Genomic DNA, 25,249 nt, shown 5'->3' with positions numbered 1-25,249 from the left:
GAACCCAGCTTTTTAGTTTTAAATTACTTTTTTTTTTGAGATTTTAGTAAATGTTGAGAACTTCAATAAGGAAGGAATAATATAAATGAAAAATAAGAGCAAATGTTTGTGACAAGAGTAAGAGCTACATTTCATGTTACTCTGATTCTATATTCATGTGCTCGTCTCTTTCAGTTCTTCAAGACAGAGGGGTGTATTTGTGTTTTGACATTGAAGAGTATCACAGTTAATTTGGTGTAAGCAAAGTAGTAGTCAGGTGTGGTGTATTATTAGACTGACAATGATAAGTAGAAGGCTTTAACATTCAAGCATAAAGAGCATTTTAATATTTGTTACTTTAGTCATGGGTATTTGCTACTGTCTGGAGGCAAGAGTTCAAAATTGTTTTTAGGACAGGGTAGCCAAAATCTACGATTTTTTTGAGTTGATTTTCAGCAGAGAAGATTTGAGGTTGAGCGTATCACATCTATGACTTGAGTAGGGGGTATTACTGCATTTACCTGCTTTGTTTTGTGGCTGTGACAAGAGATTTAATCCTTAACAAATGTATTTGTGTGAGGTAACTGCAAAGACCTCTTTGCATATGACTGTGATCTTCTGAAGAGACTAGAGCCTGCTAGACTGCAGCAGCATCTTGGCTGACTGTTGCTTCAGTGTAATTTCTCAAACAGTGGTTGTCTTTCTTGCTTTTAGGACTTTGCATTGTTTTACTCCTTACATTTCAGCACAATTTTTTTTCATGAGTCTTTGGAATTTGTTTTCTGTTGCATGCAATTTGCCTAACCAGCAATGCCAAATTTGTTTTTCTCCTTTTTGTCTTCTGGCATTCTTTCTTACATTCTCCTTATAGTCACGGGAAAATGCTAGTCTTATCTAATTGAGATTGAAGATCAGGGCTTGAATATTTTTGAGCATTTGTTAGAAGACTTTGCAACTGATTTTTTTTTGTCTGATTTTTTATGGTGTTCGGGGGTTTTAGAGTAGAATAACAAGAGAACAATCACCTTTTTTGTGCATGCATTATGTTTTCTACATTTCTGTTCCTGTGTATTTATTTTTGTATGCTTAGGGCTGATGTCTTTTAATGGTTCCTGTAGCACCTTATGCCTCTTCCTTTATTTTAAGAGGAAGAATGGAAGCTTCCAGTTAGTTTTTTAGCACTGCTTCAAAATGTAGTAGTGTGTGCTTTTTGATTGCCTGTTTCACCCTAAAGACACCTTCAATTATTTCAATGTGATTTCTTTCTGATGTGAAGTCTATCTGACAAATCAATACTAACCTCTTCTGATGCTGAATCCAGTAAAGCTGGTCTGGCTTATAGGTTTGTGAAGTGTGTTTTCCTGTCTCCAGGCTCTCAGGAGATACATGGGGAAGATTTCAGTCACTTTTAAATGGATGACTTTCTGCGCAGGAGCTGTTCTAGAAAAAAGGTGTTATTTAAAGCATCCATTTTTCATGTGTGTTCTCTCTAGTACCAGTGAGGAAATGCAGTAATCAATGAGGATCCTGTCAAAAAACAGTTCTTGCCCTTTTCTCCTTCAAAATGGCCCAATGTTCTTTGTTCAAGTGCTGCAATGATTGTCTGCATAGAACTGGATGTGGTTAGGGAGAAGAGGGGAGTTCCATAACTAGGAGAGTGTCTGGCACACTGATGTGTTAGACTGCCAAGCAATTTCAGTAAACATGTTAGTTACACATTTTTGTTACTCAGGATTTAACATCTGTTGCTGTGCTGCAAGAATGTGATACAGAAATTTACCTGAGATGATTTTTTCATCTGCCAGTACTTTCTGTTGCTGACAGCTTAATTGGTGCAAGATGCATTCCTGGCCTTTGGTTCGTGTTCTGTTTGGGAGATAGTTTTCAAGGATTTGTTTTCTTACCATTCAAAATTGAAACTGCACATGTGTGTTGCTTTTTATTGACATGATATCTTGCCTTGGCTGTAAGGATTGTCAGTTGTGCCATAATGTGACATTGTTTGTCAAATAACTGACAAACAGTTATGACTGGTTTTCAAATTCCCTAACTATGTAGAAATCTTTCTTACTTAACTATGCTTTTTTTCTGCTGTGAGATGCCTCTGAAGCAGAAAGAGCTTTCCTGATCAGCCTATAAAGCTTGGCTCAGAGCCTAGTCAAGTATTACACCTAAATTCAAATTTTGGGGCAGTGGACATCAGCAGGAAATGAACATCTTAGTAGTTAAAAACTAAGCCACACCAACACCCCCCTCCCCCCAGTAAATCCCAAAACAGTTTGCACTTGCTTGAATCTAAAGCTGAGAGAAAAGGACTGTGTGTTACAATTTATAACATGGTCCTGCCCCCACACTTGGCATGCTGATTTGCCTACTGTCTGCTGCTCTGTTTTACAAAAATGAGTAGTTTGAATTCAGCTTACTTTGAAGTCATGGAGACTATGATGCAGGATTATACTGCATTGTTTGTTACCTCTTGCACCAGCACAAGGGCGTGTAGACATTTTTAGATTATACTATGTTATCAGAAGGATAAGTTCCAAGCTTCTGAACACCTTCTGGTCTGTCTTTGCCTAAATTGATTCTCATAGTGTCATCATCAATCTGTTGCATTATTTGCATGTCACCTTGAGTAATTCAGCTTTTCCACACTGTATACCCTTTAAGTGTTGGTGAATTTTCAGTATCATGCCCTGTGGGGAGAGTATGTTCTGCTGTCTAGTTTTGTGAATTTTTGTGAGAACAAAATGTGTACAGCCTCCCTCCCTTTCTGCACATCCCTGCTACCTCTATCTCTCATGAAGTATCAAATTGTTCTAATACGTTGAATTAATCTTTATGAGAAAAAGGCCCCAGTGCCTGTAACGACTACTTTTTCCCTCCTGTTTCATTATGAAAAGCTGATTAACCAATCTGCACCCATAACACTCAAAATTTGAATAATTTACCTTTTGAGTCTCCCTATATCTTTTGTTTTTTCCTCTTTCCTAGTCTCATGTTATTGCTGAAATAGGAATAGCATTTCATTATCTCTGGTAAGTTGAAACACAGAGAAATTTATTTGTACAAGACTGCAAAGCTACTGGTGACCTTACAGAAGATAAGACATAACTTTATAACAGATAGAATGTAATAGAATAAAACAGTTGTCAAAATTTTATCTACTGACACACTTCAAGGATTAAGTATGAAATGATCATAACTGGATGGACCCAGTCTAATCACCAGTAGCTTTTACCAAGCAGATATCTGATAGAGATGGCCTTGGTGATGTTCACAGATCTCTTCAGCAGGTAAGCTGTGTGTAGGAAGAAATACTAATGCTGATGTAGCATGCTGACTTTCTGAATTGTGTAATATAATTAATAAAAACATAACTGGGTAATATGGTAAATTAGTGTTGCAGTGCTGCTGTTGAAGTTTTTAGTAATGTGAAATGACTTGATTATGTAGCCATCCCACAATATTTACTGCTTCCTTTGCTATATCCTAAAACTACTGAGCTATCAGAAGTTGAATGGCATTCTTTGTTGCTGATATCTTGGCCCTTTTGAGGCAAGAAAGATAAAATCAGACTAAACACATCACATTCTAACACATAATTTTTGTTCCTTATTTTCTTATTTGCTTTGTCCTTTCTTGTATTTTTGCTGTACCCTCACAGCTGTATTTACATAGCCCTCCTAAAGAGATGAATTATAACAGAGTAACATTTTCACATTGCAGTAGAAAGAAAGAAAAAAGGAATCTTCAGAGCAGTTAAAAATATACAGTGTAGTGGTTTGGTAGTTGAATAGAACAGCTGCATCTAGTGTGAGATGCTATACAACAGGAGGTAGATTGCCATGTAAGGGAAAGTAACAAAAAGTTTAGATACAGTCTTGGCTATGACGGCAGGTCTTGGCCATAAGTTTTGCTGTAGCTATTGCTCAACTCAAATGCCAGGATGCTCAGTCATCTCTGTAGGACACCTCTGTGTATCAGTCATAGATACGTAAAGATGTGGCAGGGACTTGATGGGCACAGATGTATCTTGAGATAGCCCAGGGCTAGTCTTGGGGGAGGAAGCATGTTTAGAACGATCATGGTTTGAGGGCACATGAGGAGGTAATCTTCAGTATGACACTCATTAATGTAAAAACATAGAAATAGCCTTGTCAGCATAAGGATTTGCCCAGTTTTATGTGGATGGAATTGTGTCTGTGAATTATTTTTACTTCAGTGCTAAATACTTGCAGATCTGTCAGAGACGAGCTGTGGTGTTTGTTGGTGAATTCAACTCCTCAGTGTGGAATTTTTTGCCACTTATTTCAGATCTTGCTCTGGCAGCCAATAAAAATGGAGAGGAAAAAAAGAGATCTGTGGCCACTTCAGTCTGGAGGTAGAAATCTCTTCAGATAAGACCACATGTTTTGTCACTTGCTATTTTTGCTTTTCTCTTGATACCGCTGTTTTCATGAGAACTGCCACACAGTGAATGGTAGCTGCTCTTAATGGAAACTGCTTTTGGTATCTGTATTAGAGCCTATATAGAGCCTATACATAGCTGAATTAGCTACCAGCCTCTTCAGCCAAAAGCATATTTTCTCCTCACAGCTATTTTCAGGCTTCTGTGACTTTGAAATAAACTATGTGCAATACTTGTTGCCCCTGTGTTGCCTTTTTTTTTTTTTTTTTTTTTTTTTTGTGGGGTGTGTGTTTTTGCTTTTATGTAGGTTTTTTTGTTTTGTTTTTTCTTACCCCAAGATGTGTGTTTCCCACAAGATTATTTCTTGGATTACTCACCTGTTAAATGAAATAAGCCTCTGTCTCTTTCTGCTCCCATGCTGATTTTTTGCATGCCACCTAACTAAAATACTAAAATACCGTACCACAGAATTATTTAGGATCCTTCAGTTTTTCCTTTAGCTGTCCTTGTTGATGTGAATTGTGTTGGCTTTTACAAGTTTTCTGACAGTAGTTTTATTATATCAACTTATAATTGCAACTGACTGCTTCCTCTCTCAAGGACATTCATCCTTCAAGGGTATCATGGATCTACTGTATGTGCTTTACTGGTAATAACTGCAGTGACTCTGAATGCTTAAGTCTTTTCAGCATGTAGGTTTTTGTTGGCGTGGGGTTTTTTGGGGGAATTTTTTTTTGTTTGTTTTTTAAAGATTGCCGTGTCTTTGTGACATTGACTCTGGTTTGTCAGCCCTTATTAGATAACCCTTTACGGAAGAGTACCTACTGCTGACATTGGCAGAAGGTTTCTGTTTTTATCAGCTGAAATGCAGTACTAAGGAACATGACATTACGATGCAAAACCTGTACAGTCTAATGTCTCTAATGCCTTCAAATGCTCAATATCTAATTTTTCCATAGTGAAAGAACCAGCTTCTTTCCAGCTTTTTTAAATCTCTTGTTGATCTTAGTTGAACCTTCACGTATCCTGATGATAAACTACCATCCCTGCATGGGATAGTATGCATGAAGTCTACCCTGACTGTTTTGGGCTAAAAAGCGAACTGTTAATATATTCTGATTCAGGATGTTGTCCTGGCTGGTGTGATTGAAGGAACAGCCCACATAAACATTCAGTAGTCTGAACTCTGACTTTCCTTTTTCATAGGAGTAATCACATCAATTTAGGTACACATTTTTGCTTCTGAAATGGTATTGGTGCTGTATTGGGGTTTTTCCTGTGTTAACTGTGTTCGTGCTAGCTCTCAACTGCTTCTAGAAAGCATTCTGAAGGAGAGATAGGAAAGAAAGAAAAATGTGAATAAGGGAAGAAGAATTCTTGGTTCTCAGTTAAGTACAGGATCCCGTGTTAGAATAGCTAATAACCATAATATGGAAGAAGGTAGGGCCTCTGAAGTTCTGCACTTTTGCTAGCTTATGTCCAGGTTAAGTTGACTCTACCATCATTTCCAAACTATGACAGGGAGGAGACCCTTTTCAGGCTTCTGTTGGTAATTATATAAAATTTGATGTTAGATTATAATGGCAAGGGCGTTGAGAATTTTTAAAAGAAATTGTTAAAGAAGAAGTGTAAAGGTCTTCTTTACCTTCTTTTTTACCTTCTCGCCATTGTACTTACTGCTGATTTTAGTCCATTACACCAGTAATGGAATGTTACCAAAGTACATTGCCATCAGCAGAACAGTCTTCTGCAATTGTAACCAAGTGTTAGGCAAGTATTGGATAATTACTTTTTCTGTAATGCTGGTTCTATGGAGTAGAGCTAGATTGCACTACTGCTGTTGTAGATTTGGTGAACTATGATATTATCTTCCTGTGGTGGCTGTAATCGTTGATTATTTCCACCAGATCTTTTTGAGCTACAGGGCTGATTCTGTTATGTGATGTCATGCCAGAAGTAGAAGCCTTTTTGTTAAGGAGGTGTAAAAAACTACTTTTATAAAAATGCTTTTTGAAAAACAAATCTTGAGATCTTGAAAAATATTTGAGTAGCATTGTATTTTCATTTAAAAAGCCCTGTGAATATCTTTTCAGAAATAGGAGCAGGTCTGTCTTATATTTTTAAAATACTGTGACTTTTCTTTTAGGGAAGACTCTTAAAAGAATTGTGTATTGGTTCCGAAAGAAAAAGGAAAAAAAGAAAGAAAAAATAAGTCTTGTAAATTTTCATCCTCTGATTCCTGTGATTAGAAGGAGGCTCTTCACCCATATCTTCTTCCCTTCAGACACATACCTGAAATAACAGAGTTCGTACTTGCTACAGCAATGAGGGGCTTTCAAAACTGGAAAGTTTCTGGAGAGATTGACGCAGCGTATTTGAAGTGTCTTAGGGAAGAAACTAAATGTTGCACTTCTGACTGCAGGATATTAAGCAGATATTTGGAACCACTGTCTCATATCCTGGAAAAATCTCTTGTTGTATTGCACGTGTAATGAAGACTATCAGTTTCAGATTATTTTTCAGATGAATGCTCTTTCAGGTTTTGCCTTCTAAGAGAAAATAATTACCTTTCACCTGTGTGAGCCTGGTCTTTCTCAGTTTTCTCAGGCAAGGACATTAATCTCTGTAACGTAAAAGTCTCCAGAATTTAAGGTGATTATTGCAGGTCTGGGTAGACAATATGAATCTAAAAAAAATCTTATTTTGCTAGAGGAGATTTTGATGTTTGTGTTGAAGCATAAATCCAGTTGGATGGGGGTTTTGTGTTTAACTGCTTAAGTTGATATAGAAAATGTAAGATAATGTGTATACTTTGGGAAAGTGAAATGAATGTTTAACTTTAATATGTGTATCTGAAAATGAAGTGTATGTATGTGTGTGCATGTGTACTTGTGTGTATATGTGGATTTATAGGAGACAGCATTATTAAATGTGTGTGAATAATAGAAACATATAGAAAAGCCTTGAGAGGCTGCTTTTTAAAGCAAATGCTTAATTTTCTTTCTGATATTTGTAAAGTGGTATTACTTGAATTGATGTCATAAAACTTTTTCAAAGTTAGTGAAAATACAGTTCAGTTAAATACTCTCCCTCTCCCTTCTCCAACATCTTCCATTCCATCCCCTCCACGATCCATTGCCCCCATTTCCTCTGTTCTTCCTCTCCTTTCTTCATTCACTGTCAGGAAGGGACGCCTCAGAAGAGTCATTTCAGCTCAGCGCGCCACCGTCAGAGACTAGTGGAACCATCAGCTACAAAAGTGAGTGCCTTTATTGAAGGACCATTTCTAAAATGGAATGTTGTGTCAGCAGAGGGTTTGTTGCTGGAGAGAAGCTCTATGTGCTTGGTGGGGGATTTAGTTATTTTTACTCATCTGCAAGTAATATAATCACTATCTCTAAAGGTGAACTTCAGCGCTGGATTGATTGCTCCTCAAGTGCAGCAGTTGCTTTTTAACTTTAAAGTTGTGGGGAGATTTTGTTTGTATCTGCAAAGTGTAATGGAAACTCTATGAAAAGTTCCACTTCACTTTTATCAGTTTGTGTGGTGTCTTTTTGTAAATCCTTGTGCAGTTTGTTTGTCTCATTCTTAAACTGCAGAAGGCTTTCATTGAATAAAAAATTGGCAAGGATATAGAAATAATCAAACATTATTATCAAGCGCTATGAAGCAATACAAAGTTTCAGTGTAAAAAAATAGACTGACATCAAAAGATTATATGAGCAGATGCAATAGCAGTACTTGCTAGTTCATAAGGCCGTTCCACCTTTTTAGAGTTGTACTCAGAAAACTTGATAGGTTCACTGAGGTTGATTTTACTATGTAACTTTTAATGAAATAAAATATAGTGCACATTTTAGAGCATCACTGTTCACCTGTATTTATTTTGTGCTACTTTTTTGTGATACTTCAGCAAATATGAAACTGTGTATCCATTACTATCACTGCCTGGAAATCCCATTTTTCACTTTATTTGAGATACTGAAGAATTGATTGCAGTATTTACATACAACTTTTGATACAGGTTGAAGTAAGTCTGTGATAGCAGTCTGGTTATGAAAGAAAAGCCCTGGTTCTCTGTTTTGTCTTATATTTCAATTAGGATTCCAAGTACTGTTGTCATACTGATTCCTTCAGTTTTTATATGTGTTAATTCATTAGGTATTAGTAATGTTGACTTTTGCCATTTCTTTCAGCATGTAGCAACATTATCAATACTAAGATATCCTTTTGGGGGTCTGGGGAAGGGCTTTTTGGGGTTTAAAGAAGCAAAAGTCAGTCAAACACACACATATACCCCAAAAAAACCACCCCAAAGCATATCTATCTATCTGTCTGTCTGTCTGTCTATCTATCTATCTATCTATCTATCTATCTATCTATCTATCTATCTATCCACACACACACACACACACACAGGTATCAGCCTAGACTCTTGACAAGCCACTTTCTGTGTGCATTACTGTTTACTAGAGTCAAGTAATTTCCTCAATGTGTAGAGCCTCAATGTGTAAAGGAAAAATGTTTGCTGAAGTGCAATTCTGTGGACATAAGTGTGCTAGGTTTTGCTCCCTCCTCTTACCTAGTTTACCTGTGTTTTTTCACCTTTTTAGTACCAGTACCCTACTGTATGTTTGAATATACATAGGTGTGCTGTTGAAACCTCAGTGTGGTAGCTAAGAGTAACCTTAGTATTTGCTCTTCTGTTTTGTGTGGGACAGAAGGACCAGAAAGGGTCTTGCTTGGTGTTTTTAGAGTCCTAAGCCAGTGTCCTTTATTTTCTTTGCTGCTGGGAGAACATCCTGATGCACTGGGAGCATGTCAGCAGCTCAGCTCTGCTAAACCAGCATCCAGAGGGGGGCTGTTACCACAGACCACATCAGCTCCACCTCTCCCCCTGCAATGACTGCCACCAGTTTCAGCATGACCAGCTGCTTAGAAAAAACTTCTCAGCACATACTAAGAACACTGCTCTGGTTTAGTGTTTTGTTTTGATTAAAATATGTCTGGAGAGAGAAGGAAGAAGAGAGAAAAGAGGAAAGAAGAAGGAGGGGAGGAGAAAAGAGAAGGCAAATATGAAGCACTTTTTGAGTGCCAGTGGGAGAGAAGAGAAAAACTGTAAGTTCATAGTTCTCTGTGATCTGCAGGTCACTCACATAATCTCCCTCACTATCCAGGCAAGGCACTGGTGAAAATCTGGAACAGTGGTCTTCTGAGTCCTGTTCTTTGGTAACATTTCACTGAGTGGGCAGTACTTGGACATGGCAAGCCTATAAAACTAACAAGCACCTGTACCCATATGTGCTACCAGCCATGCCTTCTCTTCCTCTTCTCTGTTGCACATTTCTCAGTGAAGAATAGGTGCCAAGCTTTATGTCCTAGGTATCTGCGCTTTTCTTCTCACCCACCCACCCCCTTGCTGTGTTCTTGAAATCGACAGTTGAAAGTACTGTACATCCCCAGTCTGGCTGAGGTAATTTGAGCTATTCACTTCTTTGTTTCCTCATTCTTCCTGCATGCCTTCTCCCTTCTTTTGTGCATGGGTCACAGGCAGGGGCTTGAATGATGTGCTTTGGGCTCATGGAATCGTAGAATTGTCAAAGTTCTCAAAAGGCCTCAAAGATCATCCAGTCCAGTTGTTAACCCAGCACCATATTCACCATTAAACCGTGTCCCCAAGTGCTGTATCTACATATCTTTTAAACACTTCCAGGGATGGCGATTCTGCACTTTCCTGGGACCCTTGTTCCACTGCCTGACCATCCTTTCAGGGGGAAATTGCTCCTAATACTCAATCTAAACCTCTTGTGACATAACGTGTGTCTAATACTTATCTGGGTTTCGGATCTGGGAGATGTCATGTTAACTTGTGGCCAGACCCCACTCAGATGGGCCCAGCTGATGGAATGCAGAATCTGGATTTGGCCTTGGCAGCTCACCGGAAAGTTTTGGAGTAGGGATATTGCCTGGTGATTATAGGACAAGGTGGCATAGTTTGCTGCTCTACATGGGACATGTCCTGGAAGTGGACATGAGAAGTGTGAAAAGGTGATTTTCAGGACTGTTGGGGCTGTACTGCATTTACTCTCTATGGGCTGAGACTACTCAAGAAAAGGAAAGAAGACAAATTGTCTTGAAGCAGGCATTGCAGCTGATTACGTACTGGTTGGAGGAGAAACCCTGAGCAGATTTGGCTGGCCAAAGTGTGGCCTGTGCATGGTTAATCTGATTAACTGATTAAGACTGATTAACAAAAGGGGGTAATATGGTGTTCTTCAAAGGCTCATCTGTGTTCCAAGGATGTGCTTCAGGCAGAGTGTAATCGTCAGTACTTACTATTCAAATCACTATGAAAGTAAAGTAGGGAAGTGCTGTTAGCACAGGGCTTCAGAGAGACAAACTATGTCTCTCCTTTGTATTCCTGTTGCACTTTGAGAACTACTGTTGCTGTCAGTCACCTTCAGACTGCTGTAAGTCAGTAGGAGTGTCATCAGAATTCATCTTTCCTGTTGTGTGGCAAGATTGCCCTTACCAGTTGTTACTGTGACAACCTGACCAGAAAGCACTCCACCTCAAGGAATCCCTTTGCAAGGCAGCTGGTGAAGAAAGCCCCCAACTTTCCCTCATGAAGTTGTAACTCAGCTGGGAAAGTTGAACTCCAGTAATTTCAAAGGGCAACATCAGTGCAGCCTATGTCCCAGTCCTACCAATGACTTAAGCTGCATCCTTGTCTCTCTGCAGACACATCTGCTGCAGTGCCTTTTGACAGCCGCGTCTACCACTTGGGCCTACAGATCATTGATCGTTCATTCTTGGGCTATGGGGGAGTGAGGATGCTCTCCTGATCAAGACTAGGAATACGGTTGAGAGTCAGTTTTGCAGGTATTTCCAGATTAGGAAGCTGTAGAAGGGCAAGTCTGGCAAAACTTCTCCAGCTGTTTGTTTTGTTGCACTCATTTGTTGCCTCAGGAAGCGCTACCAGTTGTTCCTGGTGGTACAGGTGCACAGAAGCCTCATGGTCTTGTTATGCCAAACCAAGGACTATTTTGCCTGCTTTTGGACCAAAGATGGCAAGTTGCCATCAACAAGTCTCACATGCTTTTCTTTAGGCTAGTTAGTTCAGCTCTCCTAGTTTAAAAAAACATGCTACACACACACACACATGCACGCGCACACAAAAAATCCCTCCAAAAAACAAAGAAAAAAATTAAAACCAAACAAACTTGTTACTTTGAAAATGTTGTTTTGTATCTTCGCACTGTAAAGACTGGTCAGATCCTTTTTATTCCTTTTCCCTTCCTGTGTAGCAGCTGTTTGCCCAGGTGGCAGGATGTAGTGGAAGCTCAGCTTGCACAGCTTGCAGGGATTGTTGCCTGTATCAGGGATGCTATTTGGGCTTGGGTCAAGATCATCACAAACTTGTAAAGGAATACTGGTTTTGTGCCTACATTCTGCTGGGCTTTGTTCTGGCATTTAATTCTGCATGTCCTGACTTTCCTGCATCTGTCTCCTAACCTCATGGTTATGGGGGAATATTTGGGAGACTTGGAGGCAACGCAGTGTGTCTCATGAGAGCAGCAGCAGTGCTGTGTGAGTCAGAGGACTCTGAGTTACAAATTACCCAGAAGAACTTTCATCTGTGGTCATCTGATTGCAGTGATTCACTTGTGTCTGCTTGTCCTGGACCCTGATGAAGTGCATTTCTGGGTCAGTGATTTGGGTGACCCAAAGCAGCAAGGAACACGCTGTATTGCCTTAGTGAGACTAATGTTTCCTGAGGTGAGAGGATCTTGGCCCGTCCTGTCAAAAGAGAGTAGAGTTGTTAGGTTATGGACAGCTATGAGCTCATGTTTGATCTACTGCAAATCAGGGAAAGCTAAACTTCAAACAATTAGACAGTCATAGAATGGTATGGATTGGAAAGGACCTTAAGATCACTTGCCATAGGCAAGCACGTCTTCTTCTAGACCAGAACTCCATTCAGCTTGGCCGTGAACATGTCCAGGGATGGGACATCTACAGGTTCTACAGGCCAGCCTGTTCCAGTGCCTCACCAGCCTCACAGGAAAAACTTTGTTCCTAATTGTAGGAGCATCAGGGGGTAGGACAGTTGGGATGGACAGAGATGAGAGATCTCTGAAGCCAGGTCGTGGAACTTGTGGTTTATTGCAAAGGGCATGTGTACAGGGTCCTGCTGGGAGCTGCCAGCCACAGCTCAGAGCAGGCTTGAGAGAAGAGAGGGGTAGAGAGGATGAGAGGATAAGAGAGTAAGAGAGCGAAGTTCCTGTTACAATACAATAAATCTTCTTCTGTGCTGAATATTCTAATTCTCACTAACCAATCTAGTATAATATACAAATCCTACGGCATTTACATGCAGCCTATAAGAATCATTACATTACCATACTGTGTTATTACATTTTAAACCCTAAAAACTACTCTTTGGACCCCTTCTGCTAAGCTAGTAGGGTCTGGTCTGACCCTTGGAGCTGTCTGCAAGCAGAGGGTGTTGTTCCATCAAAAGGGGATTACCTTCAGTCTGGCCACACCATTGTTTTCCAATTGTTCGCTAACTAAGGAATCTCAAAGCTTGCTTTCATTTCAGTCTTGCTTATAGTTTCTATATTCTCAAAATCTTTTGCCAGACAATCATATTTATAAGGCTTTCCTGTTTCATCTTCCTCAACACCTAATACCCAATCTAAACCTGCCCCCTTTCAGTTTGAAGGCATTACTCTTTTTCCTCTCACTACATGCCCTTGTAAAAAGGTGTCTCCATTGTTTTTAGACTCTGTTCAGGTACTGGGTACCTGAAATCATCTGTTTTCAAAAATGAACAATCCCAATTCTCTCAGCCTTTTCTTCATAGGAGATGTGCTCCATCCTTCTTGTCATTTTGATGACTTCCTCTGGACTCATTTCAACAAGTGAATATCTTTACTGTGCTGGGGACCTCAGAACTGAACACAGTATTCCAGGTGGGGTCTCACCAGAGCAGAGCAGAGCAGAGCAGAGCAGAGCAGAGCAGAGCAGAGCAGAGCAGAGCAGAGCAGAGCAGAGGGACGGAATCCTCTCCCTGGCCCTGTTGGCCGTGTTGCTTTGATGCAGGCCAGGACACGTGTGACTTACTGGGGTATGAGTGCCTATGGCTGGGTCATGTCCAGCCTCTCAGCCACCAGCACCCCCAAGTGCTTTTCAGCAGAGGTGCTCTCAATGTGTTTGTCCTGAAGCTTCATACTGGGAGTTGCCCCAACTCAGGTGCAGGACCTTGTATTTCGTCTTGTTAAAACTCGTGAGATTCCCATGGTCCCACTTCTCCTGCCTGTCCAGGTCTGTCTTGATGGCTTCCTGTTATTCAGGTGTGTCAACTGCATCACTCAGCTTGCGGAAATCTGCAAATTTGCTCAGGGATCACTTGATTCCTTTGTCTGTTGTCATTAAGGATGATATTAAATAATGCTTAAGGACCCCTGAGGGACATTGCTTGTCTTGTATGTTGGGATTCTGAACCATTGATCACTGCCTCTGTGTCGACTGTCCCAGCCAATTCTTTATCCACATAACTGTCCACCCACTGCACCCAATAAATCAATCTGTCTCCACTTTAGAGAGATGGATGTTGTAGGGGACTGTGTCAAAGGCCTTAGAGAAGTGCAGATAAATGATACCGATAACCCTGTCCTCGTCCACTGATGTAGTCACACCATTAAAAAAAAGTGAAGTATAAAAGATGCTGAGACACTGGGGATTCTGACTTGTCTGCCTGACCTACAAAGCAGAATTGGTTCTCAGATTTACATGGAAGTAGTAGAGATGTAATCTCTAAATAGCTTTTGCTGTATTACATTGCATTAATATATTTACATTAGCTGGTGGTACCTTGAAACAGAAGCTTAATATAAAGGGTTTCTGGTTATTTTGTTTGCTGGAGCTTCTTAGTGTGTCACAAATGTGGACACAGCTAGACAAAATTAAAGAAAGTGCTCTAGTAGCTATGATCTGTAAGACAAAATAAAACATGCATTTATAAAGCTGTGAAAGTTAACAGTTAAATAAAAGCCAATTTGATATGGGAGCATGGAATTGAGAAAGAGTTACAAGGGAAAGCATTCAGACAATTTTCGAACTTTTTTGTGTTTCACTGCATAAATAAAGCTGCATTCAGATAAGGGTGCAGGTGTAAATTAGGAACATCTGTTTAACAATTATGAAGGTTATTGAGAATTTTGTTAGCTTGGAAAAAACACTGTAGAAGAATGAATTTATTAAACTCCAAACTGTGAAGAGAGAAGACATTTCAGCACAGATAGTTTGCTTTTACACTCATTCTGGTGTGAGTACCCTATCAATTAATTACGCAGCCAAGTAATCCCTCAACTCACACTGAACAATTTCTGCAGAACATTTTTTTAAAAAATCTGATACTTGCTTGCTTATAAAGTAATTTCTGAATTTAAACCAGTAATTTATTGTACATTTTGAATTGATAAAATTTTTCTACAGCTTTTTTCTGTCTTAGTGGCTCATGATTTGTAATTGTAAAGAAATAGTTTACTGCTGAGAACCATGTTTCTACCTGTTAAACCTAGACTGAAGGTCTTAAATAGTTGAGAGGTCTCATTAAAAATAATAATTTGTATATGGCTATTGATAATAAATAGCTAGATGGATCAGCTGCTATTTGGTATCTTTTTAGGCTCCACCTTAAGTATATTTTAAACCTAGACTCCTAAAATTTTACTGCTTTTTACCATAAAATCAGCACAAATCAGAGAATCTTATTGTTAGAGTAGAATATTAGTGCAATGTGTTCCTCATAGGATCTGCTAATATAAAAAAGAAATCTTCTAGTAGGCAAGGGAGTGCAGAGAATGAAGCACTATTCCCTAGCACTACTGTGTGGCAATAGCTGACAGAAGGTTTATTTCATGGCCAGTTGATTACTAGAAAGTTATGTTTACCAAAGGTTAGAGAGTCTGGTAGGTGTATAAATAGAAACAGAAGATATGTTACAGTCAAATATTATGGATGGATCCTCCCTGGCAAGTTAAAATTGTCTTCCTTATAAAATGATTCTCCTGGCCTAGTCAGTGTGTCAGTAGTGTAATATTCATTGCACTAGATAGGTTTGGAAACATTCTACACCAAACTGGGGGAAAAAATCCATAGTACTCCCTTTTCTCCTTACTAAAACCTTAATTCTATACAAGGCAATACCAAGTTATAATTAGATATTTTCAGCTGTTACTTCAGATGTGTGATCTCCATCTCAGTGTTGCTTGCATGCTTCCCAGTTGATTAAAAATAGAAGTAGCTGTGGCAGAAATAGTATTATAAATAGTTTGGCTAGAATAAATGCTAGTATTTATGCAAAAAATATTACAGAAATTTCAAGTCAGTCTTAAAATACGGTTAAATTAGTCAGCATGCAACCTCATTTAGGTGTGGAATGCATAGTATGGACACAAAAAAAGTGGGACCAAAAAAAGTGGGTGGAGTGGGACCAAATAGTGATCTATATTTTGAAATATTGGCCTAGAACGGGAGTTGGGGAATGTTGGGTCACACCAGAGTTGGGAAGTATTTCCACCATACTGAGGTCAGGTTTGTGTCTTCAAAAAGACTGTTTTTTTTTTTTTTTTTTCACTGAGAACTATGTTATTCACAGAATCATGTAGTTTAGAAAAGACCTTTAGTGCAAATCTTTGACCTGCTGACCAACTAGTGCTATGTCCAGTCATTTCTTGAACACCTTCAGGGATGGTGATTCCACCACCTCTCTCGGCAGCCTATTCCAGTGCTTAGGAACGCATTTCTTTCTGATGTCCAGCTCGAGCCTTCTCTGGTGCAGCTCGAGGCCATTTCCTCTCATCCTGTCTCTTGTTGCCTGGGAGAAGAGGCTGACCTCCATGTGGCTACACCCACTTGTCAGGCAGTTGTGGAGAGCGATAAAGTCACCCCTGAGCCTCCTTTTCTCCAGGAAAAACAATCCCAGCTCCCTCAGCAGCTCCTCATAGGACCCACTCTGAAGAGGCATCACCAGCTTTGTTGCTCTTTCCTGGATACACTCCAGTGCCTCAATGTCTTTCTTGAATTGAGGAGCTCAGAACAGCACAGGATTCGGGGTGTGGCCTCAGCAGGGCCCAGCACAGGGGGACAATCCCTGCCCTGGCCCTGCTGGCCACAGCATTGCTGATCCAGGCCAGGATGCCATTGGCCTTCTTGGCCCCCTGGGCACAGCCTGGCTCATGTCCAGCTGCTGCCACCAGCACCCCCAGGGCCTTTCCAGCCACTCTGCCCCAGCCTGTGGAGCTGCCTGGGGTTGTTGTGACCCAAGGGCAGGACCCAGCACTGGGCCTTGTTGAACCTCACACCATTGGCCTCAGCCATGATCCAGCCTGCCCAGATCCCTCTGCAGGGAGTTCCTGCGGTCCAACAGATCAACATTCCCACTTAACTTAGTCTTATCCATTAACTTACTGAGGGTACACTTGGTCCCCTCATCCAAATCATGCGTAAAGACTGAAACAGCATTGGGTCCAGTTCTGAGACTTTGGGAACCTCACTAGTGACTGTCTGCCAATTGGTTGTGGCACCATTGTCCCTAAAATTGTTTTCAGCTCACCTGCAGTAGGCCTGTTCACACACGGAGCTGAGGTATTTGTTTCTTTCATATTTGTGCTTAGATAAGAGCTTTGTGGTAAATCTGAGAAGCTAACACCAATTCTTGAAATTTTACACTGTGTATCTACTTTGGCGAACAGCGGCATGTTGACTGCAAGTTACCTACTTCTTGTATTAATTAGTATTCTAAGTTCTATTGGTTGAATTATTCCCTTGCTTCTCATGCTGATTAGCCTGCATGCTCAGTCTTGCCCTTCTTTGTAGTCAGTGGGTTTCTTGATCCCTGAGTCAAAGGTCACAATCTGCTGAATTGCCTTTTACCCTGTTGTCTCAGTGTACAGCTGCTGATTGAGCTCAAGTTCCCCGGAGCCTGAGGACAAGAGGCTGTGAACTGGCATCAGTCCCTTGCACTACAAAGTGCATGAGGCTCTGGCACAGCCTGGTGACAGCAGAGAACAGCAGGAGCTGATGACTCAGCTCGGAAAGGCCCCAGACTTGCACAGGGTATAAAAGCCCAGGTGGTCCTTTGTTCAGGGTCCTTCCTTGTGAGGCTGTGAGGCCTGTTTCAGGGGTAAGGCGAAACCTGTTCTACAACCCTTTTCTTATTCCATGTAACTCTCTGAGTAAAGCATTATTTCTCACCCCTGCAATATCAGCACCATTCATCACCACTCTCTGGGCTGAGCCAGCCAGCTGGTTTTTAAACCAATGAAAAGTGCACTTGTCCAAGGTGTGGGCTGACAGCTTCTCCAGCAGAATGCCTCAGGAGACAGTAGGCTCCAAAGACTTTGCTGAAGGGAGACTGTGTCCACAAACTTTTTGTGATCCCCCCAGGCAGGTCACGTGATCATGAGCGGAGATCAGGTTGGCCATGCAGGGGCTGCAGTTCCTAAATATATGCTGTCTGATCCCTTAGAAGTCCTGTGTGTGCCATGTGATAAGGTCATCTGATAAGCTTCCTGGTCACTGAGGTACATCACTATAGATGTACTTATTTTACCTACTTACTGTTGGTAAGCATGGGAAGCGTGGTTTAGATGAATGGACAGTGGGGTGGACCAAGGACTGGCTGAATGGCAGAGCTCACAGGGTCAGGATGAGGGCAGCAGAATCCAGTGGGAGGCCTGTAGTCAGTGGTGTTCCCCAGGCATCAATACTGGGCCCAGTCTCACTCAGCTTGTTTATCACGGGCCTGGCTGAAGGGATCCAAGGTACTCTCAGCAGGTTTGCTGCTGATCCAAACTGGGGATGGCTGATACACCTGAAGGCTCTGCTGCCTTTGGGCTGGGCCTGGCTGGGCTGGAGAGTTGGACAGGGAGAACCTAACGAGGTTCAACAAGGGCAAGTGCAGGGTCCTGCAGCTGGGGAGGAATAACCCCAAGGAGCAGCACAGGCTGGGGCTGCCCCACTGAAGAGCAGCTCTGCAGAGAAGAACCTGGGAGTCTTGGTGGACCACAAGGTGACAATGAGCCAGCAGTGTATCCCTGTGGCCAGGAGGCCCAGTGGGATCCTGGGCTGCACTGGGAAGAGCGTGGCCAGCAGGTCAAGGGAGCTGATCCTCCCCCTCTACTGGGCCCTGGTGAGGCCACATCTGGAGTGCTGTGTCCAGCTCTGGGCTCCTCAGTACCAGAGAGACAAGGAGCTCCTGGAGAGGGTCCATTGAAGGGGCACAAAGATGATGAGGGGTCTGGAGCACCTCTCTTAACGAGGAGAGACTGAGAGAGCTGGGCCTGTTTAGTCTAGAGAGGCGAAGACTGAGAGGGGATCTCACCAATGCATATAAATATCTCAGAGGTGAGTGCCAAGAGGATGGTGCCAGACTCTTTTCAGAGGTGCCCAGTGATGTGACAAGGAGAAATGACACAAGCAGTTTAACCTCAACATGAGGCAGGACTTCTTTATGTTGAGGATAGCAGAACGGTGGAACTGGCTGCCCAGGAAGGTCCTGAAGATGTTAAAAGCTCAGCTGGACACGATGACTGGACCAGATGATCTCTGGAGTCCATCCAACCCTAGCTGTTTTGTGATTCTATTATCTTCACTAATGAAATTAGCATGGAAGATACACGGGTGCTTTCCGTGACTCAGATAGCTTGGTGGTGTGACTGCAGAAAAAGGTGAAAGCTGATGCATTAGTCTGACAGTTTAATCATATAAATCAGTATATGAACTGGGAGGAATTTTTTATACTATTCCCTCTTGCAGACTTACTTTTGGACTTGCTTGTCTCCTTCTGGTTTAAAACCATCTAGTAAGTGCAGATAAAAACTATTGTTGTCTTTCCTTTGCTTTTGTTTCATGCTGAATAGGTACAAATCTGAAGGTGTATCTTCTATTCTTTTTTTATCTTTATATTTTGTGAGGGTCTTCTGGACAGGTTGCACAAGAAATCTGTGCCTTTGGAAAGTTCTTCCCATTAATTAGCAGATATTTCATGATAGAAACTTGCAGACGAAGGTATTTGACAGAGATACAAATTCGAGTAACCTTCACTGATCCTGTTAGACCTTATTAAACTGGTGTAAATAGGATTATCAGTCAAAGGGAAAAGGAAATTTAAGAAATCTAATGCTTGCAAAACTTAATACAGTTGCTGATGTGATTTACTGTAGTTTCACTTGAAACAATCATTTTGCCATATTGAACAAGGAGGGGAATGAAACACTCTATAAAATGGCAATAAATGAAAAAAACTATCTGGGTCCTAATCTCATTTGATCTAGAGTGTTGGTAGTCCAAATAAAAACTATAAAATACACCTGACTTTATTGCTAGCACATAGAGAGGCACCAGGTAATGATATAAATTGTGGAAAAGTATTTATCACAGTTACATGTTTGATTTTTTTATGGAAGAAAGATTGTCTTTCCTCTGTGTTTTTTAGCTGAAAACTGTGTCTAGGTTGAAACAGTGCTTTATGTCAAGAGTTCAGAAATTCTTACACACAGTGGTACAGCACTAGCCTAGTAATTAATATTGTTTTATCAATTATTATTCCAGTGAAGTTGTCAGTATTAGGAAGTTGGAGTTGTGCCTCAAGGTAGTTGCTGCTAGACATCAGCTTCGTCTCTGCATCAGAGATTTTAGATCTAAGATTGATACAGATTGATACAGTAGATTTGTGTGTTGTTGAAGACATTTTGATGCTTTCAGATAAAAATAAAAACAGCAGACTCGTAAGGTTTGTGTTATGTTCCCTTTCTGATAGGGAAATGAATATTTAAAAAGAGCACTGAAATTCCCAAATTACATTTTTTCCTGTCTTCCTGTGGTGGATACTCAGAATTGAGATTGCAGCTAATTAGAGAACCTGGATATATCAGCAGGGAGAGCAATGTAATATCAATATGGATCGTGGGATTTTTGTTCTATTATCTTTGGAGCAGTTGAAATAAATTTTTCCTGTTTTGGAGTGTGTGTTGACTAGTAATTGAATATTTGTGAAACAGTTCATGCTGATGGTGTCCTCTTGCCTACCATATAGGAAGAGGAACAGCCTTCTGCAGTTCAGTAGCAAACAAGTGTGGCAAACGGGCAGGACATGTAGAAAAGGCCCGTGAGTAACTATGTTTAGACTGATCTGGTTTAGGGGATCTCCAGATTTTTCAGGGCATTTAAAGCTCTGTAAGAAACCAAGCTTCAGCTGAAATTGAACAAGCTGAAAAATCAAATGTTAGGAGAAACATGGGACTAGAGTTTTGAAGTGAAAAAATGAAGTGCGCATTATAACTAACCTGTTTTCAGAAACGAGATTAATATTTACCTAGTTGGTCTCCAGACAGTCTCACTTTTTTCAGTGTAGCCCTTGCTTGAGAACTTGAAACTTTCTTTCACATCAGTGGAATATATTGCTGATAAGTTGTGTGGGATCAGCTGAACTGTTTAAATGTGAATTTATAAAAACTGATTAAAATGTCAACACTAAGCAAAATCTCTAATTTTGATACTTCTAGTTGCATAAGGGGCAGAAAATCTGGTATCATAAGCAGAGCAAATATAAAGGATCCTTTTTCTGGAAAAGAGATATCTTTTAAAAGTGAAAATATAATGTTTTTTCATTGCTGTTCCATGTGATTTTTCTGGGTGAAAAAGTGAGTTACTTGTGCCCTTTATTTCTGGTTTTCCCCAAGTATGTCCGTTACATGTGAAGAGCAGCTGCAGAGCTCAGCTCTACAGGTCTGAGGGTGGGCATTGTAGGCACAGTACTGCTGATTCAATTCTGCTGAGCTTAAAGCTTAGTTCCTCTTCTGGCTTGGTCTCCTCCAGCTGATGATTGTGAACATGTAAAGGTAGAGCAAGGCCTGTATTTTGCTAGTGCTAATCAGTCCTGGATGAAAGAACTAATGTATTATGACTTTTTGTGCCCCTTCCATCCTGTGCAAAATGACTAACAGGAACTGTTGCAATCAAAGCCTGAGTGTAGGCAAGTCTCTTCTGCTGAAGGCAAGCTTAATCATTTTATCATCTAGTTACTGATTTCAACAAAAGTCAGCAGGAGCTTCTGGATTGTATAATGCAAAACGTGATTTGCATCTGGGGGAAGGAAGGCATCCAGATCCTTGTGGGCATAATGGTCTTTAGCAACCATGTTGACAAGAAGTTCATGCTGGCCCACTGTGTGCTATAGTAGGTTTTTTTTGCTTTTGCTTTTTAATAGTAGGCAAAATCCTTCGTGGGTATGCCCATATAAAAAGCACTGCTTTCTGTTTGATGAAAGAACCTACAGATTCAAACAGAACTTAGAGAAATCACTGGCTTCAGTTAAACCATGGATTTAGGGTTTTCCTGTTCTGGTTATCTGTAAAATTGTTTATATTTTTTCAGGTGAACACTTGTACCAGTAGCTGGGATTTATGTCTTGTACAACTTTTTTTTCCTTTTTAATCTCCTTTTCCCTTAATATATGATAACACTTTCAAACTTTGTTGATGGGAATATTCATGTTAACTTGGCAGCTGGAATCTGTTGAGTGTTGGTGTTTCAAACACTTTCCAGTCCATGCATTTTCTCCATTAGTCATGTGGTGATGTACTTTGCCAAGGGGTGAAATAAACTGTAGGACAGCAGGTCAGAATTAAGCATAGATTTTCTAACACTGTGTTAGATGAAATGATTTTGTGTACTTGGAGGTGGAGAGTTCATTCAGAGTTTTCACACTTTTTTCTTAAAGAAACATGCTTATTTATTTATTTTTTTTAAATTGAGCTGACAGTGCAACATAGTGGGCAACAATCTCTTAAATAACATTTTTCTGCTATGTTTTAGTGTGAATTATTTGAAGTAAGGAAAGATCATACCACTAGAAAATGAATGCAGAGATTTACAGTTAAATCTCTGTTAATGTTGGCAACAGTCAAATTGCTGTCTTTTCAGAAAGGCTTGTGCTTCTTATTGAAAGGGGTTTTTCACCTTTTACTATTTATGGTAGATGCTCCTAAATAAGCTGTGCTGCATTGTTGTCATAAGGTAGTGGCGTTGATGTGTTCTGCCACTGCTGCTTTTCATGGAGAAAACATGAGATCCAGCAGTGATAATATGCATAGTTTGCATAATTCCTAAATGCATTCCTGCTTCTCATTTGGGCAGGAGGTTACTGATTTGTAAGGGCTTTTTTGTGATGATTTGGTATGTCCTTGAAGCATTGAGTGTTATGGACTCCACTGGGGTAAACTAGGCTTGCCACATTTTCTCTGTTATTCCCATAAATGGTATGTTTGTAGCACTTCTGATTTACTTATTTGTTCACTAACTTTCTTTTTATTTTTTTTCCCCTGCCCATGTCAGTTTGGTTATTTTTTCTCTTTCTAACACTGAAAAATGATACTCAAAACTACTTCGAGTTTAGGTTACTACTTCTTTTCAGATTCTTTCTACTTTCTCTGAATAAACTGTTGTAGTTCTTTGTCTTCTGCAAAAAAAACTGCAAAAAACCTCTTGTAATTGTCCTTCTTTGTTTTCTGTTAATTTATTTCAAAATTTAGTTGGGAGTGTTATTGTATTGTATCCCAAAACAATATTTAACAAAGTAAACAAAGTTCTTTTGCTTACTAAATGTTCTTGCCAGTCCCACAATTGAAGAGTCTTCAGACTATAGTGTATTTCATAGGAAAATCCTTACTTTTAACTCATGGAATCCTTCTGAAATGTTTCATCTTCCATATGGATCAGTCTTTTTAATGCTATATGAGAATTTCTAGAATACGACGCAAAACAAAACACATTTAAGTGCTGTTTACTTAGTTGAGTCTAGTTTATTATAAATCTTAATGTTGTATCTGGTTCATCTGTAGAAAAATAGATTATTCAAATTCCTCTTGTACATGATAAAGTGATAGCTTTCTTTTTGTTATATGGTTTTTATATATAGCCAGTTTGGCGTTCTTTTTGATCCAGTTAATTTGCATTTAAATTGATAATTTGCCTAGCACCTGAATATTGCTTTTACATCACATCTCAGAACACAGAACTGACACAAATATATGTTTCTCCTTTGAAGGATACAGTCAGCAGTGCCTGTAACAAAAGCAGGGAAAGTTAACTAAGGAGATAAAAATGAATTGCATAGAACACACAATATTGAATTAGATAAAATGTGGATTTTCCTGGCCAAGTTGGAGCTTAAGTGCCTCCTCACTTCTACAGTATATTCCCGTTACAATCTGTGGTGGTGTTGCTAATTTGCAACTTGAAGTTTGGGGATGTGAGGGGAATAACTTATCGTGCAGAATAATATCTTTAAATTTAGAAATGCACAGTTAAGAATGTGCAGGATTAAGAATTAAGAAGCATTGTGTTTTGTCTCAAGGAGTGTTTTGCTGAATGGAGTCTTCCTTGAGTAGTGATAACTACCTTCCAGAGCTTGCCAGTGCAGAAGTGGCAATTTTTGTTCTTGGAAATGCTTGTGAAGGGATGATCTGTGATTTCAGTCGGTGAGAGTGCACAATAAGCAGGCAAAAACCCTGGTAAACTGGTGGCTGTGTCTGAATGAGTGGAAAGAATCTGTAAACCTTCAGCTAAAAGACAGAACATCAGACTTTACTGTAAGGCATGGATACTGCCAGGTTCCTTGGCAGCAAGTATGGAAAAGGAAAGACAGTGATTTTGACTTAGCCAGTGAAGAAGGTATTGGTACAGTTTTCCTGAGAAGAGTGGATATAGAATTGCATCTTGGACAAGTCTAGAACTCAGACTGCTTAGAAGGAGGTATTGCAAACACAAATTCACTTAGGTCATCTGAAAGGAGGAGCAGTTTTATATTTACATCTGTTTTGACAGAAATCAGATGCAAGTGAAAACACCTTGACTGACAAAGAAAGACCTCAATGTATTTTCAGCATCTTTTTGAAAAATTGGTTAATCCGGTGTTCAACTGCAATTTTTAGGGTAAATAGCCACTCCTAAAATTCCAACCTGATGTAAATAGAACACTATTTCTGAGGCAAGGGCTTGCTATTCCTGGAACCAGGAAACACTTAAGGTTGTCATAGAAACAAAGGACAGCTTTGCCAGAGAAACAAACTTAGAGCAGAAGATGCACATTTGGCGTGAGACACTACCACTTGTAATTTGTTGTGGCTAATCTGTCACAGACGTCACTGCTCTGTGATCCAGAAGAACCAAATGCCTGCAAAGTTGGAAGCAATAAAATAAAAAGCGTAACCTGCCACTGCCTTGCTTAGAAGGTATTTAGAATGGATTAGTGCAATGACTTGATATATTAATCTTATAAAGAGGGCAAGATTAGCTTGTAAAAAGCTCTTGCACAGTGTAATACCTTTCTCTGATAGATCGAAACAATACTTTACTTTGTCACTTGCACTGTTTTATATTCTTATTGCCACATCCAAATGCAAGATCTGCTGTCATCCCCCAGCTAATCTTCAGCAAAAACGTAATAATTACTTACGAAAAAATCCTTCAAATTCGTTCCTCAAAGCACTAAGTCTTGCTGTCATTGATGATGATAAGAAGGTGAATTGTGTGCCATTGCTGATATTTTTTCCTTCCTGCTGTTCCTAATGCAGTGGAATGTTACAATTTTAAGCTGTTAAGATCTAACAGAGGTTACCAGAAAGCTGTCAGATATTCAAAATTTATGATGGATGGGTAGAGCAACAGTGTTAAAAAAACCCCCAACTCTTTTTATTAATCTTATTATACTTAACACCTCACCAGCTGAAGAATGCAACTGAAATTTGTTTTGAAAAGGTGCACTTTTCCAGACTACTTTTATGAGGA

The 25,249-nt window shown here is 40.0% G+C and overlaps 1 protein-coding gene across 1 annotated transcript in view; it reads left to right on the top strand.

Annotated features, from left to right (window-relative positions):
* The window catches only part of MAST4 (microtubule associated serine/threonine kinase family member 4), a 276,965-nt gene that overhangs the window by 105,781 nt on the left and 145,935 nt on the right, over positions 1-25,249 (top strand). The window contains exon 4 of the mRNA XM_058043349.1: positions 7,572-7,646. Coding sequence (XP_057899332.1) covers positions 7,572-7,646 — 75 coding nt within the window. The remainder of the gene's footprint in view (positions 1-7,571; positions 7,647-25,249) is intronic.

The sequence above is a fragment of the Melospiza georgiana genome, chromosome Z (assembly GCF_028018845.1).
Source record: "Melospiza georgiana isolate bMelGeo1 chromosome Z, bMelGeo1.pri, whole genome shotgun sequence".
NCBI lineage: Eukaryota > Metazoa > Chordata > Aves > Passeriformes > Passerellidae > Melospiza > Melospiza georgiana.
Note: the sequence above shows the minus strand (reverse complement) of the source record. Positions and strands in the feature narration are given on the sequence as shown.